Genomic DNA, 17,680 nt, shown 5'->3' on the forward strand with positions numbered 1-17,680 from the left:
ATTTATTATTTCTTTACTTGCTAGGCAAGACAAAAAATTTATCCAGAATGGCTAAAACAGAATTTGACTAAAATTTCTTATTTTACTTGCTAGGCAAGACAAAAAATTAATCCAGAATGGCTAAAACAGAATTTGACTAAAATTTCTTATTTCTTTACTTGCTAGGCAAGACAAAAAATTAATCCAGAATGGCTAAAACAGAATTTGACTAAAATTTCTTATTTCTTTACTTGCTAGGCAAGACAAAAAATTTATCCAGAATGGCTAAAACAGAATTTGACTAAAATTTCTTATTTCTTTACTTGCTAGGCAAGACAAAAAATTTATCCAGAATGGCTAAAACAGAATTTGACTAAAATTTCTTATTTCTTTACTTGCTAGGCAAGACAAAAAATTTATCCAGAATGGCTAAAACAGAATTTGACTAAAATTTCTTATTTCTTTACTTGCTAGGCAAGACAAAAAATTTATTCAGAATGGCTAAAACAGAATTTGACTAAAATTTCTTATTTCTTTACTTGCTAGGCAAGACAAAAAATTTATCCAGAATGGCTAAAACAGAATTTGACTAAAATTTCTTATTTTTTTACTTGCTAGGCAAGACAAAAAATTTATCCAGAATGGCAAAAACAGAATTTGACTAAAATTTATTATTTCTTTACTTGCTAGGCAAGACAAAAAATTTATCCAGAATGGCTAAAACAGAATTTGACTAAAATTTCTTATTTCTTTACTTGCTAGGCAAGACAAAAAATTAATCCAGAATGGCTAAAACAGAATTTGACTAAAATTTCTTATTTTACTTGCTAGGCAAGACAAAAAATTAATCCAGAATGGCTAAAACAGAATTTGACTAAAATTTCTTATTTTACTTGCTAGGCAAGACAAAAAATTTATCCAGAATGGCTAAAACAGAATTTGACTAAAATTTCTTATTTCTTTACTTGCTAGGCAAGACAAAAAATTTATCCAGAATGGCTAAAACAGAATTTGACTAAAATTTCTTATTTTTTTACTTGCTAGGCAAGACAAAAAATTTATCCAGAATGGCAAAAACAGAATTTGACTAAAATTTATTATTTCTTTACTTGCTAGGCAAGACAAAAAATTTATCCAGAATGGCAAAAACAGAATTTGACTAAAATTTATTATTTCTTTACTTGCTAGGCAAGACAAAAAATTAATCCAGAATGGCTAAAACAGAATTTGACTAAAATTTCTTATTTCTTTACTTGCTAGGCAAGACAAAAAATTAATCCAGAATGGCTAAAACAGAATTTGACTAAAATTTCTTATTTCTTTACTTGCTAGGCAAGACAAAAAATTTATTCAGAATGGCTAAAACAGAATTTGACTAAAATTTCTTATTTCTTTACTTGCTAGGCAAGACAAAAAATTTATCCAGAATGGCTGAAACAGAATTTGACTAAAATTTCTTATTTCTCTACTTGCTAGGCAAGATAAAAAATTTATCCAGAATGGCTAAAACAGAATTTGACTAAAATTTCTTATTTTACTTGCTAGGCAAGACAAAAAATTAATCCAGAATGGCTAAAACAGAATTTGACTAAAATTTCTTATTTCTTTACTTGCTAGGCAAGACAAAAAATTTATCCAGAATGGCTAAAACAGAATTTGACTAAAATTTCTTATTTCTTTACTTGCTAGGCAAGACAAAAAATTTATCCAGAATGGCTAAAACAGAATTTGACTAAAATTTCTTATTTCTTTACTTGCTAGGCAAGACAAAAAATTTATCCAGAATGGCTAAAACAGAATTTGACTAAAATTTCTTATTTCTTTACTTGCTAGGCAAGACAAAAAATTTATCCAGAATGGCTAAAACAGAATTTGACTAAAATTTCTTATTTCTTTACTTGCTAGGCAAGACAAAAAATTTATCCAGAATGGCTAAAACAGAATTTGACTAAAATTTCTTATTTCTCTACTTGCTAGGCAAGACAAAAAATTAATCCAGAATGGCTAAAACAGAATTTGACTAAAATTTCTTATTTTACTTGCTAGGCAAGACAAAAAATTTATCCAGAATGGCAAAAACAGAATTTGACTAAAATTTCTTATTTTTTCACTTGCTAGGCAAGACAAAAAATTTATCCAGAATGGCTAAAACAGAATTTGACCAAAATTTCTTATTTCTTTACTTGCTAGGCAAGACAAAAAATTTATCCAGAATGGCTAAAACAGAATTTGACCAAAATTTTTATTTCTTTACTTGCTAGGCAAGACAAAAAATTTATCCAGAATGGCTGAAACAGAATTTGACTAAAATTTCTTATTTCTCTACTTGCTAGGCAAGATAAAAAATTTATCCAGAATGGCTAAAACAGAATTTGACTAAAATTTCTTATTTCTCTACTTGCTAGGCAAGATAAAAAATTTATCCAGAATGGCTAAAACAGAATTTGACTAAAATTTCTTATTTCTCTACTTGCTAGGCAAGATAAAAAATTTATCCAGAATGGCTAAAACAGAATTTGACTAAAATTTCTTATTTCTTTACTTGCTAGGCAAGACAAAAAATTTATCCAGAATGGCTAAAACAGAATTTGACCAAAATTTCTTATTTCTTTACTTGCTAGGCAAGACAAAAAATTTATCCAGAATGGCTGAAACAGAATTTGACTAAAATTTCTTATTTCTCTACTTGCTAGGCAAGACAAAAAATTAATCCAGAATGGCTAAAACAGAATTTGACTAAAATTTCTTATTTTACTTGCTAGGCAAGACAAAAAATTAATCCAGAATGGCTAAAACAGAATTTGACTAAAATTTCTTATTTCTTTACTTGCTAGGCAAGACAAAAAATTTATCCAGAATTGCTAAAACAGAATTTGACTAAAATTTCTTATTTCTTTACTTGCTAGGCAAGACAAAAAATTTATCCAGAATGGCTAAAACAGAATTTGACTAAAATTTCTTATTTCTCTACTTGCTAGGCAAGACAAAAAATTAATCCAGAATGGCTAAAACAGAATTTGACTAAAATTTCTTATTTTACTTGCTAGGCAAGACAAAAAATTTATCCAGAATGGCAAAAACAGAATTTGACTAAAATTTCTTATTTTTTCACTTGCTAGGCAAGACAAAAAATTTATCCAGAATGGCTAAAACAGAATTTGACTAAAATTTCTTATTTCTCTACTTGCTAGGCAAGACAAAAAATTAATCCAGAATGGCTAAAACAGAATTTGACTAAAATTTCTTATTTTACTTGCTAGGCAAGACAAAAAATTTATCCAGAATGGCAAAAACAGAATTTGACTAAAATTTCTTATTTTTTCACTTGCTAGGCAAGACAAAAAATTTATCCAGAATGGCTAAAACAGAATTTGACTAAAATTTCTTATTTCTTTACTTGCTAGGCAAGACAAAAAATTTATCCAGAATGGCTAAAACAGAATTTGACTAAAATTTCTTATTTTACTTGCTAGGCAAGACAAAAAATTTATCCAGAATGGCAAAAACAGAATTTGACTAAAATTTCTTATTTTTTCACTTGCTAGGCAAGACAAAAAATTTATCCAGAATGGCTGAAACAGAATTTGACTAAAATTTCTTATTTCTTTACTTGCTAGGCAAGACAAAAAATTTATCCAGAATGGCTAAAACAGAATTTGACTAAAATTTCTTATTTTACTTGCTAGGCAAGACAAAAAATTTATCCAGAATGGCAAAAACAGAATTTGACTAAAATTTCTTATTTTTTCACTTGCTAGGCAAGACAAAAAATTTATCCAGAATGGCTAAAACAGAATTTGACTAAAATTTCTTATTTCTCTACTTGCTAGGCAAGACAAAAAATTTATCCAGAATGGCTAAAACAGAATTTGACTAAAATTTCTTATTTCTCTACTTGCTAGGCAAGACAAAAAATTAATCCAGAATGGCTAAAACAGAATTTGACTAAAATTTCTTATTTTACTTGCTAGGCAAGACAAAAAATTTATCCAGAATGGCTAAAACAGAATTTGACTAAAATTTCTTATTTTTTCACTTGCTAGGCAAGACAAAAAATTTATCCAGAATGGCTAAAACAGAATTTGACTAAAATTTCTTATTTCTCTACTTGCTAGGCAAGACAAAAAATTTATCCAGAATGGCTAAAACAGAATTTGACTAAAATTTCTTATTTCTCTACTTGCTAGGCAAGACAAAAAATTTATCCAGAATGGCTAAAACAGAATTTGACTAAAATTTCTTATTTTTTCACTTGCTAGGCAAGACAAAAAATTTATCCAGAATGGCTAAAACAGAATTTGACTAAAATTTCTTATTTCTCTACTTGCTAGGCAAGACAAAAAATTAATCCAGAATGGCTAAAACAGAATTTGACTAAAATTTCTTATTTTACTTGCTAGGCAAGACAAAAAATTTATCCAGAATGGCTAAAACAGAATTTGACTAAAATTTCTTATTTTTTCACTTGCTAGGCAAGACAAAAAATTTATCCAGAATGGCTAAAACAGAATTTGACTAAAATTTCTTATTTCTCTACTTGCTAGGCAAGACAAAAAATTAATCCAGAATGGCTAAAACAGAATTTGACTAAAATTTCTTATTTTACTTGCTAGGCAAGACAAAAAATTTATCCAGAATGGCAAAAACAGAATTTGACTAAAATTTCTTATTTTTTCACTTGCTAGGCAAGACAAAAAATTTATCCAGAATGGCTAAAACAGAATTTGACTAAAATTTCTTATTTCTTTACTTGCTAGGCAAGACAAAAAATTTATCCAGAATGGCTAAAACAGAATTTGACTAAAATTTCTTATTTTACTTGCTAGGCAAGACAAAAAATTTATCCAGAATGGCAAAAACAGAATTTGACTAAAATTTCTTATTTTTTCACTTGCTAGGCAAGACAAAAAATTTATCCAGAATGGCTAAAACAGAATTTGACTAAAATTTCTTATTTCTTTACTTGCTAGGCAAGACAAAAAATTTATCCAGAATGGCTAAAACAGAATTTGACTAAAATTTCTTATTTTACTTGCTAGGCAAGACAAAAAATTTATCCAGAATGGCAAAAACAGAATTTGACTAAAATTTCTTATTTTTTCACTTGCTAGGCAAGACAAAAAATTTATCCAGAATGGCTGAAACAGAATTTGACTAAAATTTCTTATTTCTTTACTTGCTAGGCAAGACAAAAAATTTATCCAGAATGGCTAAAACAGAATTTGACTAAAATTTCTTATTTTACTTGCTAGGCAAGACAAAAAATTTATCCAGAATGGCAAAAACAGAATTTGACTAAAATTTCTTATTTTTTCACTTGCTAGGCAAGACAAAAAATTTATCCAGAATGGCTAAAACAGAATTTGACTAAAATTTCTTATTTCTTTACTTGCTAGGCAAGACAAAAAATTTATCCAGAATGGCTAAAACAGAATTTGACTAAAATTTCTTATTTTACTTGCTAGGCAAGACAAAAAATTTATCCAGAATGGCAAAAACAGAATTTGACTAAAATTTCTTATTTTTTCACTTGCTAGGCAAGACAAAAAATTTATCCAGAATGGCTAAAACAGAATTTGACTAAAATTTCTTATTTCTTTACTTGCTAGGCAAGACAAAAAATTTATCCAGAATGGCTAAAACAGAATTTGACTAAAATTTCTTATTTTACTTGCTAGGCAAGACAAAAAATTTATCCAGAATGGCAAAAACAGAATTTGACTAAAATTTCTTATTTTTTCACTTGCTAGGCAAGACAAAAAATTTATCCAGAATGGCAAAAACAGAATTTGACTAAAATTTCTTATTTCTCTACTTGCTAGGCAAGACAAAAAATTAATCCAGAATGGCTAAAACAGAATTTGACTAAAATTTCTTATTTTACTTGCTAGGCAAGACAAAAAATTTATCCAGAATGGCAAAAACAGAATTTGACTAAAATTTCTTATTTTTTCACTTGCTAGGCAAGACAAAAAATTTATCCAGAATGGCTAAAACAGAATTTGACTAAAATTTCTTATTTCTCTACTTGCTAGGCAAGACAAAAAATTTATCCAGAATGGCTAAAACAGAATTTGACTAAAATTTCTTATTTCTCTACTTGCTAGGCAAGACAAAAAATTAATCCAGAATGGCTAAAACAGAATTTGACTAAAATTTCTTATTTTACTTGCTAGGCAAGACAAAAAATTTATCCAGAATGGCTAAAACAGAATTTGACTAAAATTTCTTATTTTTTCACTTGCTAGGCAAGACAAAAAATTTATCCAGAATGGCTAAAACAGAATTTGACTAAAATTTCTTATTTCTCTACTTGCTAGGCAAGACAAAAAATTTATCCAGAATGGCTAAAACAGAATTTGACTAAAATTTCTTATTTCTCTACTTGCTAGGCAAGACAAAAAATTTATCCAGAATGGCTAAAACAGAATTTGACTAAAATTTCTTATTTTTTCACTTGCTAGGCAAGACAAAAAATTTATCCAGAATGGCTAAAACAGAATTTGACTAAAATTTCTTATTTCTCTACTTGCTAGGCAAGACAAAAAATTAATCCAGAATGGCTAAAACAGAATTTGACTAAAATTTCTTATTTTACTTGCTAGGCAAGACAAAAAATTTATCCAGAATGGCTAAAACAGAATTTGACTAAAATTTCTTATTTTTTCACTTGCTAGGCAAGACAAAAAATTTATCCAGAATGGCTAAAACAGAATTTGACTAAAATTTCTTATTTCTCTACTTGCTAGGCAAGACAAAAAATTAATCCAGAATGGCTAAAACAGAATTTGACTAAAATTTCTTATTTTACTTGCTAGGCAAGACAAAAAATTTATCCAGAATGGCAAAAACAGAATTTGACTAAAATTTCTTATTTTTTCACTTGCTAGGCAAGACAAAAAATTTATCCAGAATGGCTAAAACAGAATTTGACTAAAATTTCTTATTTCTTTACTTGCTAGGCAAGACAAAAAATTTATCCAGAATGGCTAAAACAGAATTTGACTAAAATTTCTTATTTTACTTGCTAGGCAAGACAAAAAATTTATCCAGAATGGCAAAAACAGAATTTGACTAAAATTTCTTATTTTTTCACTTGCTAGGCAAGACAAAAAATTTATCCAGAATGGCTAAAACAGAATTTGACTAAAATTTCTTATTTCTTTACTTGCTAGGCAAGACAAAAAATTTATCCAGAATGGCTAAAACAGAATTTGACTAAAATTTCTTATTTCTCTACTTGCTAGGCAAGACAAAAAATTTATCCAGAATGGCTAAAACAGAATTTGACTAAAATTTCTTATTTTACTTGCTAGGCAAGACAAAAAATTTATCCAGAATGGCAAAAACAGAATTTGACTAAAATTTCTTATTTTTTCACTTGCTAGGCAAGACAAAAAATTTATCCAGAATGGCTAAAACAGAATTTGACTAAAATTTCTTATTTCTTTACTTGCTAGGCAAGACAAAAAATTTATCCAGAATGGCTAAAACAGAATTTGACTAAAATTTCTTATTTCTCTACTTGCTAGGCAAGACAAAAAATTTATCCAGAATGGCTAAAACAGAATTTGACCAAAATTTCTTATTTCTCTACTTGCTAGGCAAGACAAAAAATTAATCCAGAATGGCTAAAACAGAATTTGACTAAAATTTCTTATTTTACTTGCTAGTCAAGACAAAAAATTAATCCAGAATGGCTAAAACAGAATTTGACTAAAATTTCTTATTTTTTCACTTGCTAGGCAAGACAAAAAATTTATCCAGAATGGCTAAAACAGAATTTGACTAAAATTTCTTATTTCTCTACTTGCTAGGCAAGACAAAAAATTAATCCAGAATGGCTAAAACAGAATTTGACTAAAATTTCTTATTTTACTTGCTAGGCAAGACAAAAAATTTATCCAGAATGGCAAAAACAGAATTTGACTAAAATTTCTTATTTTTTCACTTGCTAGGCAAGACAAAAAATTTATCCAGAATGGCTAAAACAGAATTTGACTAAAATTTCTTATTTCTTTACTTGCTAGGCAAGACAAAAAATTTATCCAGAATGGCTAAAACAGAATTTGACTAAAATTTCTTATTTTACTTGCTAGGCAAGACAAAAAATTTATCCAGAATGGCAAAAACAGAATTTGACTAAAATTTCTTATTTTTTCACTTGCTAGGCAAGACAAAAAATTTATCCAGAATGGCTAAAACAGAATTTGACTAAAATTTCTTATTTCTTTACTTGCTAGGCAAGACAAAAAATTTATCCAGAATGGCTAAAACAGAATTTGACTAAAATTTCTTATTTTACTTGCTAGGCAAGACAAAAAATTTATCCAGAATGGCAAAAACAGAATTTGACTATAATTTCTTATTTTTTCACTTGCTAGGCAAGACAAAAAATTTATCCAGAATGGCAAAAACAGAATTTGACTAAAATTTCTTATTTCTCTACTTGCTAGGCAAGACAAAAAATTAATCCAGAATGGCTAAAACAGAATTTGACTAAAATTTCTTATTTTACTTGCTAGGCAAGACAAAAAATTTATCCAGAATGGCAAAAACAGAATTTGACTAAAATTTCTTATTTTTTCACTTGCTAGGCAAGACAAAAAATTTATCCAGAATGGCTAAAACAGAATTTGACTAAAATTTCTTATTTCTCTACTTGCTAGGCAAGACAAAAAATTTATCCAGAATGGCTAAAACAGAATTTGACTAAAATTTCTTATTTCTCTACTTGCTAGGCAAGACAAAAAATTAATCCAGAATGGCTAAAACAGAATTTGACTAAAATTTCTTATTTTACTTGCTAGGCAAGACAAAAAATTTATCCAGAATGGCTAAAACAGAATTTGACTAAAATTTCTTATTTTTTCACTTGCTAGGCAAGACAAAAAATTTATCCAGAATGGCTAAAACAGAATTTGACTAAAATTTCTTATTTCTCTACTTGCTAGGCAAGACAAAAAATTTATCCAGAATGGCTAAAACAGAATTTGACTAAAATTTCTTATTTCTCTACTTGCTAGGCAAGACAAAAAATTAATCCAGAATGGCTAAAACAGAATTTGACTAAAATTTCTTATTTTACTTGCTAGGCAAGACAAAAAATTTATCCAGAATGGCTAAAACAGAATTTGACTAAAATTTCTTATTTTTTCACTTGCTAGGCAAGACAAAAAATTTATCCAGAATGGCTAAAACAGAATTTGACTAAAATTTCTTATTTCTCTACTTGCTAGGCAAGACAAAAAATTAATCCAGAATGGCAAAAACAGAATTTGACTAAAATTTCTTATTTCTCTACTTGCTAGGCAAGACAAAAAATTTATCCAGAATGGCTAAAACAGAATTTGACTAAAATTTCTTATTTCTCTACTTGCTAGGCAAGACAAAAAATTAATCCAGAATGGCTAAAACAGAATTTGACTAAAATTTCTTATTTCTCTACTTGCTAGGCAAGACAAAAAATTAATCCAGAATGGCAAAAACAGAATTTGACTAAAATTTCTTATTTCTCTACTTGCTAGGCAAGACAAAAAATTAATCCAGAATGGCAAAAACAGAATTTGACTAAAATTTCTTATTTCTCTACTTGCTAGGCAAGACAAAAAATTAATCCAGAATGGCTAAAACAGAATTTGACTAAAATTTCTTATTTTACTTGCTAGGCAAGACAAAAAATTTATCCAGAATGGCTAAAACAGAATTTGACTAAAATTTCTTATTTTTTCACTTGCTAGGCAAGACAAAAAATTTATCCAGAATGGCTAAAACAGAATTTGACTAAAATTTCTTATTTCTCTACTTGCTAGGCAAGACAAAAAATTTATCCAGAATGGCAAAAACAGAATTTGACTAAAATTTCTTATTTTTTCACTTGCTAGGCAAGACAAAAAATTTATCCAGAATGGCTAAAACAGAATTTGACTAAAATTTCTTATTTCTTTACTTGCTAGGCAAGACAAAAAATTTATCCAGAATGGCTAAAACAGAATTTGACTAAAATTTCTTATTTTACTTGCTAGGCAAGACAAAAAATTTATCCAGAATGGCAAAAACAGAATTTGACTAAAATTTCTTATTTTTTCACTTGCTAGGCAAGACAAAAAATTTATCCAGAATGGCAAAAACAGAATTTGACTAAAATTTCTTATTTCTCTACTTGCTAGGCAAGACAAAAAATTAATCCAGAATGGCTAAAACAGAATTTGACTAAAATTTCTTATTTTACTTGCTAGGCAAGACAAAAAATTTATCCAGAATGGCAAAAACAGAATTTGACTAAAATTTCTTATTTTTTCACTTGCTAGGCAAGACAAAAAATTTATCCAGAATGGCTAAAACAGAATTTGACTAAAATTTCTTATTTCTCTACTTGCTAGGCAAGACAAAAAATTAATCCAGAATGGCTAAAACAGAATTTGACTAAAATTTCTTATTTTACTTGCTAGGCAAGACAAAAAATTTATCCAGAATGGCAAAAACAGAATTTGACTAAAATTTCTTATTTTTTCACTTGCTAGGCAAGACAAAAAATTTATCCAGAATGGCTAAAACAGAATTTGACTAAAATTTCTTATTTCTTTACTTGCTAGGCAAGACAAAAAATTTATCCAGAATGGCTAAAACAGAATTTGACTAAAATTTCTTATTTCTCTACTTGCTAGGCAAGACAAAAAATTAATCCAGAATGGCTAAAACAGAATTTGACTAAAATTTCTTATTTTACTTGCTAGGCAAGACAAAAAATTTATCCAGAATGGCAAAAACAGAATTTGACTAAAATTTCTTATTTTTTCACTTGCTAGGCAAGACAAAAAATTTATCCAGAATGGCTAAAACAGAATTTGACCAAAATTTCTTAGTTCTTTACTTGCTAGGCAAGACAAAAAATTTATCCAGAATGGCTAAAACAGAATTTGACCAAAATTTCTTATTTCTTTACTTGCTAGGCAAGACAAAAAATTTATCCAGAATGGCTGAAACAGAATTTGACTAAAATTTCTTATTTCTCTACTTGCTAGGCAAGATGAAAAATTTATCCAGAATGGCTAAAACAGAATTTGACTAAAATTTCTTATTTTACTTGCTAGGCAAGACAAAAAATTAATCCAGAATGGCTAAAACAGAATTTGACTAAAATTTCTTATTTCTTTACTTGCTAGGCAAGACAAAAAATTTATCCAGAATGGCTAAAACAGAATTTGACTAAAATTTCTTATTTCTTTACTTGCTAGGCAAGACAAAAAATTTATCCAGAATGGCTAAAACAGAATTTGACTAAAATTTCTTATTTCTCTACTTGCTAGGCAAGACAAAAAATTAATCCAGAATGGCTAAAACAGAATTTGACTAAAATTTCTTATTTTACTTGCTAGGCAAGACAAAAAATTTATCCAGAATGGCTAAAACAGAATTTGACCAAAATTTCTTATTTCTTTACTTGCTAGGCAAGACAAAAAATTTATCCAGAATGGCTGAAACAGAATTTGACTAAAATTTCTTATTTCTCTACTTGCTAGGCAAGATAAAAAATTTATCCAGAATGGCTAAAACAGAATTTGACTAAAATTTCTTATTTTACTTGCTAGGCAAGACAAAAAATTAATCCAGAATGGCTAAAACAGAATTTGACTAAAATTTCTTATTTCTCTACTTGCTAGGCAAGACAAAAAATTAATCCAGAATGGCTAAAACAGAATTTGACTAAAATTTCTTATTTTACTTGCTAGGCAAGACAAAAAAATTATCCAGAGTGGCAAAAACAGAATTTGACTAAAATTTCTTATTTCTTTACTTGCTAGGCAAGACAAAAAATTTATCCAGAATGGCTAAAACAGAATTTGACCAAAATTTCTTATTTCTTTACTTGCTAGGCAAGACAAAAAATTAATCCAGAATGGCTAAAACAGAATTTGACCAAAATTTCTTATTTCTTTACTTGCTAGGCAAGACAAAAAATTTATCCAGAATGGCTGAAACAGAATTTGACCAAAATTTCTTATTTCTTTACTTGCTAGGCAAGACAAAAAATTTATCCAGAATGGCTAAAACAGAATTTGACTAAAATTTCTTATTTCTTTACTTGCTAGGCAAGACAAAAAAAATTTATCCAGAGTGGCAAAAACAGAATTTGACTAAAATTTCTTATTTCTATACTTGCTAGGCAAGACAAAAAAATTATCCAGAGTGGCAAAAACAGAATTTGACTAAAATTTCTTATTTCTATACTTGCTTGATGTTCATATTCCTTCTCCAGTAGCTCGGTTTAATAGACATTTAATCATAAAATTTTTTAGTGGATTAAAACTTTTTCCCATTTATTTATTGAAGGCCAACTTCATTAAATAGAATCCCTTACTAAAGGAAGGAACAATCTTGCATTAATTGGTAACTGTCACACCAGTGTCTCTTTGTGCGTACTTCAAGTTTGAAAGGAAAATTATCTCTCTCCTTTTGATAATATGGATACTAAAATTCTCATATCAGTTATGTTTGGCAAGTTTTTGTAATCACAAAGTTTTTATTTCTTGACCTCTTTTGGAAAACACTGGTGTTCTTGTGTGCCAAAGGCTAGGATTTTATTCTTCCTGTTATTTAACTTCTTGCTTTAAGGCAATACCTAGTTCAGAGTTATTAAGGAACTACTAAAATTCCCTAGATATAATAATTATCGGTTTTATGATAATTTTAAAACAAGCACTCATGATTTTCATTTATTCAAATAAGCCACAAATACCTTTTAATATTGATTTCGCTCTACCTCAGGATCTAAGACCCTCGGAGAAATTAATTTTATGATGAGATTTTCCAGCCTGGCAAAGATTCAAATGTATGCCGAATCAGAAGTAAGGTGACTGTCGATACCGTACGCATTAGACTATATAGGGAATATAGGGAGATAAGAGTTTAATCTGAGTTTGCCATTCATATTCCTGTCGAATTCATATGCTGTACTTAGAATCTAAATCATTATAATCTATTGGTTTGTTTGTAACACTTGGCTGTTAAATGATTATTTTATAACTAACACTCATGACCACTTATTTGAATAACCCACATATACCGCTGAGTATTAGATTTGCTTGGGATCATAGACCCAAGGGGAAGTTCAAAGTTGGAGCAAATGCTTTTTTGTTGACCAGGCGGACATGATTCTTTTTATAGTTTATTTATGACATATTTGTTTTGGATGTTGTTGATAGTTTATATATGACATGTCTGTTTTGACGTTGTTACTTATTTTAGAATGATTTATTGTTAATTTGTTCTCTTCATTTATTTATTTCCTTATTTCCTTTCCTCACTGGGCTATTTTTCCCTGTTGAAGCCCCTGGCCTTATAGCATCTTGCTTTTCCAACTAGGGTTGTAGCTTGGATAGTAGTAATAATAATATAAGGATGTCTGGTCTGGCAAGGATTCAAACAGATTCTGAGTTGGATTTGAAGTAACAATCATCACTATAGCCTTTTTGCTATAGAAAGCAATAAGAGTTGATTCTGACTCTCAAATTTAGATTTTGTAATAAGATTTGAAATCAATCCATCACCACCATTGTAGCTTATTTTATTGGTGATTATGTAACACTTGGCTGTTTTATGATAATTTTATCATTAACTATCGAGATTTTCACTCATTTAGATAAGTCACAGGTATCTATTAATATCGAATTTGCTCTGATTAGGGATAAAAAACCCAATGGAAAATTAATTTTATGGTAAAATTATCTTTTGACAAAGATTCAAACCTATTCTGGGTCGAGATCAAAGTTTCAGTTAACACCATAACTATTAGTATATATAGAGAGATAAAGAGTTAATTCCTACTGCCATAAGTAATCCTGTTGAGTTTAGGTTTTACACTAAGAATTGAAATCAACCCATCTCTTGAGACTATAGCCTATTGGTAAGTGTGTAACTTTGATTTCGTCTCCGCCAATGGTTCGAATCCTTACCAGGCCTCAAATTCCTATCATAAAAGGAATTTCCCCTTGTGTCTTTGATCCTGAAGCACATTAAATTCAATATTAAGAGGTATTTGTGGATTACAGTATTTGAATAATTAGAACACAAGCCTTTGTGAGGAAACTATCGTGACACAGCCGAGTGTTAAAAGTGTGGTATTTGTGTAGTTCATTACGACAAATGAAAGAACTGCAAGAGACTAGGCAGTAAAATATGTTAAGGGTACAGGTTTGTTTTGTAATAATTTATAACTTAAGCATATTTGAATTCAAGATTATTATGAAAACTAATGAATTTTTGTTAGCTGAAATATGCAGTTTGATATACAGTATGTACCATGCATCTTAATTATATAATTTTTCTTTCCCAATTCAAGGTAGCCAGAGATGTGTCTGGAAAGGCTGTTAAAGTCAGTGGATATTTGTGTAAGTGATATATGTTTTTATTTTCTTTTATCTGCTTTCCTTTTGGTTGCTTATTTAATAAGTAGTTAAGTGAATAATGTATGATTCAAATGGACAATTTTTTTCTTTTTGTTTCATTCCTTTGTATGAGTTTGAAATAGTAAAATTTTGAAAGGAATCTCATTTTTAGATATGATCATTATCAATTTTTTTCTCAAAGTACCTAAGCTTTTTTTTACAGTTTATTTACATTTTTCTATTTATTGTAACCTCATTTTTATTGAGTAAATCCAAAAATCTTTTTATAGAGATCTGGAATTCATCAAAATATAGATATAACAGAAAACTAGATGTAACTGTGATAAAAGAGATGATAAAAATAATCTCAGATATTTGCCAAACTTTACTTGAGAGATTAGTCTAAATTTCTTAATACATTTTAGATCAAATTAATGAATCTTTGGGCATTGCATGATGGAATAGTTAGGAGCACTGCATCACAAATTCTGGTTTAGCCAACAGTAATCCTTTGCATTAAGTCAGCAGTTTAAAACATTACTTAAAAACTCCTTGCTATGTCCTAAAAGGATTTACTGGATGTAGAGCACTATATTACCGAAAGGAAAAGACAGAATATCGTCACCCTCATAAACTAACTGCCTAAGTCATTTTCTCCATTTGTTGGGAAATAAAAAAAAAACCCTCTCATTTTCTAATTCTTTATATCATTGTCTTCAGCTTCAATTCACAAATTCTTAACAGAAGAATTTGTGAATTAGAATTTGCTAATTGAAGCTCAACACAATGATATAAAGAGTTAGGAAATGAGGAGGTTTTTTATTTCCCAACAAATGGAGAAAATGACTTAGGCAGTTAGTTTATGAGGGTGACGATATTAGGATGAGAGGAACTTAACTAAAGAATAACCAATGCAGTAACAATAAACAAATTTTTGAATGGCACAAAAGCCATTATTTTGCTAAAACCTTAATATTGGTACACTGGTTATTTTAGTACATTAATTTGCACTCTTTGGTAGTGTGGTACAGTACATTGAAAACAATTCTGAGATAAGATGCTGAAGGAAAAACATTGATTTATCGTTAGGTCATATTTTGGTAATGAATGGTCTGTGTAAAATCAATGACTTGATATATAAAACAAAGATTAAATGTTGAAATACAAAAGAAATAAATGGTTGTATGAATTCAGTGTCTACTTCACTTATTATATTTTGTCATTATTTGATAATAACCTACTTGGTACTTGCATTTTGGTGTTTAAATGTATCTTTTTTTTATTATAGTAAGTCAGGTGGGTAAAGCTACAATGGCCCTTGGAAGAAGAGTGGCACCCCACGTCCAGAAGCAGGGAACTCGTGCGATTTCTCACTTAACAGGTCAAAAAGAAGAAGAAGCAAGTGGAAATGTAAGTTGCCTTTTAGAGTGAAGTCTCTCACTTTCTTTAAAAATGATAGTAAAGTTGTAGTTCAGCCTACTTCCGTACATGGATACTTATTAGATTTATAATTCAAGGGACAGTTTTTGCGCATATCTTGTCTGATTGCTGTTAGCTCAGAAACTTAACATAATCTGCATGAGTGAGAGTGGGCTTGCCTTAAAAGCACATATGTTTTACAGTAAGTCTATTCTTTAGCTTGTCTTGCTTATGCATTCTTACATACATACATACATACATATACCATGGCACTTCCCCCAATTTTTTGGGGGTAGCCGACATCAACAAAGAAACAAAAACAAAAAGGGGACCTCTACTCTCTACGTTCCTCCCAGCCTAACAAGGGACTCAACCGAGTTCAGCTGGTACTGCTAGGGTGTCACAGCCCACCCTCCCACATTATCCACGACAGATGAAGCTTCATAATGCTGAATCCCCTACTGCTGCTACCTCCGCGGTCATCTAAGGCATCGGAGGCAGCAGCAGGGCCTACCGGAACTGCGTCACAATCGCTCGCCATTCATTCCTATTTCTAGCACGCTCTCTTGCCTCGCTCACATCTATCCTCCTATCACCCAGAGCTTCCTTCACTCCATCCATCCACCCAAACCTTGGCCTTCCTCTAGTACTTCTCCCATCAACTCTTGCATTCATTACCTTCTTTAGCAGACATCCATTTTCCATTCTCTCAACATGGCCAAACCATCTCAACACATTCATATCCACTCTAGCTGCTAACTCAAATGGAAGGTTACGCATTCTTACTTTTCAGAAATACTTAATGTTTATTGTTCATCAGGTATATCTTAACATTATTCAACTGAATTTTACCCAAGATTCATGGTGCTATTAGCTGAATGACCTCTTAGTCCCGGGCAGTGACCCATGATGCCCTAATTCATAAATCATATCCAAGCTTTTGAAGACAGAGTGAGCTTTTCAGCATCATGTGGCACAGGTTGTGATATCCCAGCAGAACTGAATAACAAAGAGATTCAGATCTCAGTGTCAATGTTGATCACACGTGATGGATTATAAACTATTGACTTGTTGATCATCGATTATACATAGGCGTCGCAAGAGTATTGTTCTTAGAAGTCAGCGCTGTCTTGGGTTAGAGTTCTCTTGCTTGAGGGTACACTCGGGCTCGCTGTTCTATCTAGTTTCTCTGCCTTTTGTTTTGTTAAAGTTTTTAAAGTTTATATAGGAAATATTTATTTCAATTTTGTTACTGTTCTTAAAATAGTTTATTTTTCCTTGTTTCCTTTCCTCACTGGGCTATTTTCTCTGATGGAGCACCTGGGCCTATAGCATCCTGCTTTTCCAACTAGGGTTGTAGCTTAACAAGTAATAATAATAATAATAATAATAAAATGTTTAAATACAAAAGACAAGATGGCGACACCATTTTTCATATCGACTATTGGGGTCTAATAGCCATCCAGCCAATATCCTCATTCTTCTTTAATTGCGGAGAGTTAACTTTTTCAGTCGTCATTGAACCAAACTGGAAATTTTACAGTGTTCCCAACCAATTAATAGAAGTGTTGAGATCCTTTTACCCATAGTTCGGGTCTTGGCATGTGTATTTTTTTCATTTTCCCTTTTAAGTTAATGCACAAGTTTTACTTTTGATACTAATATTAAGTTTGAAATACTGTATACAGTGGTACCTCTACATACAAATTTAATTCGTTCCAGAAACTGCTTCGTATGTTAAAACGATCGTATGTAGGAGCAAATATTCCCATAAAAATACATGGTAATTCATTTAATTCGTCCCTCAGCCTAAAAACCCATAATAAATCATTAATAAATGGCTACACATAATTACACATAACAATAACATAACTGCATAATATAAAAGAAGCATG

The 17,680-nt window shown here is 29.9% G+C and overlaps 1 protein-coding gene across 3 annotated transcripts in view; it reads left to right on the forward strand.

Moving 5' to 3' along the window:
• spartin overlaps nucleotides 1–17,680 on the forward strand; it is a 230,757-nt gene that overhangs the window by 187,297 nt on the left and 25,780 nt on the right. For all 3 annotated transcript variants that reach the window (XM_068360865.1, XM_068360864.1, XM_068360866.1), the window contains 2 exons: nucleotides 14,321–14,369; nucleotides 15,655–15,776. In XM_068360865.1, the coding sequence (XP_068216966.1) occupies nucleotides 14,321–14,369; nucleotides 15,655–15,776 (171 nt within the window). The remainder of the gene's footprint in view (nucleotides 1–14,320; nucleotides 14,370–15,654; nucleotides 15,777–17,680) is intronic.

This window comes from Palaemon carinicauda, chromosome 37 (genome assembly GCF_036898095.1).
Source record: "Palaemon carinicauda isolate YSFRI2023 chromosome 37, ASM3689809v2, whole genome shotgun sequence".
NCBI classification, from domain to species: domain Eukaryota; kingdom Metazoa; phylum Arthropoda; class Malacostraca; order Decapoda; family Palaemonidae; genus Palaemon; species Palaemon carinicauda.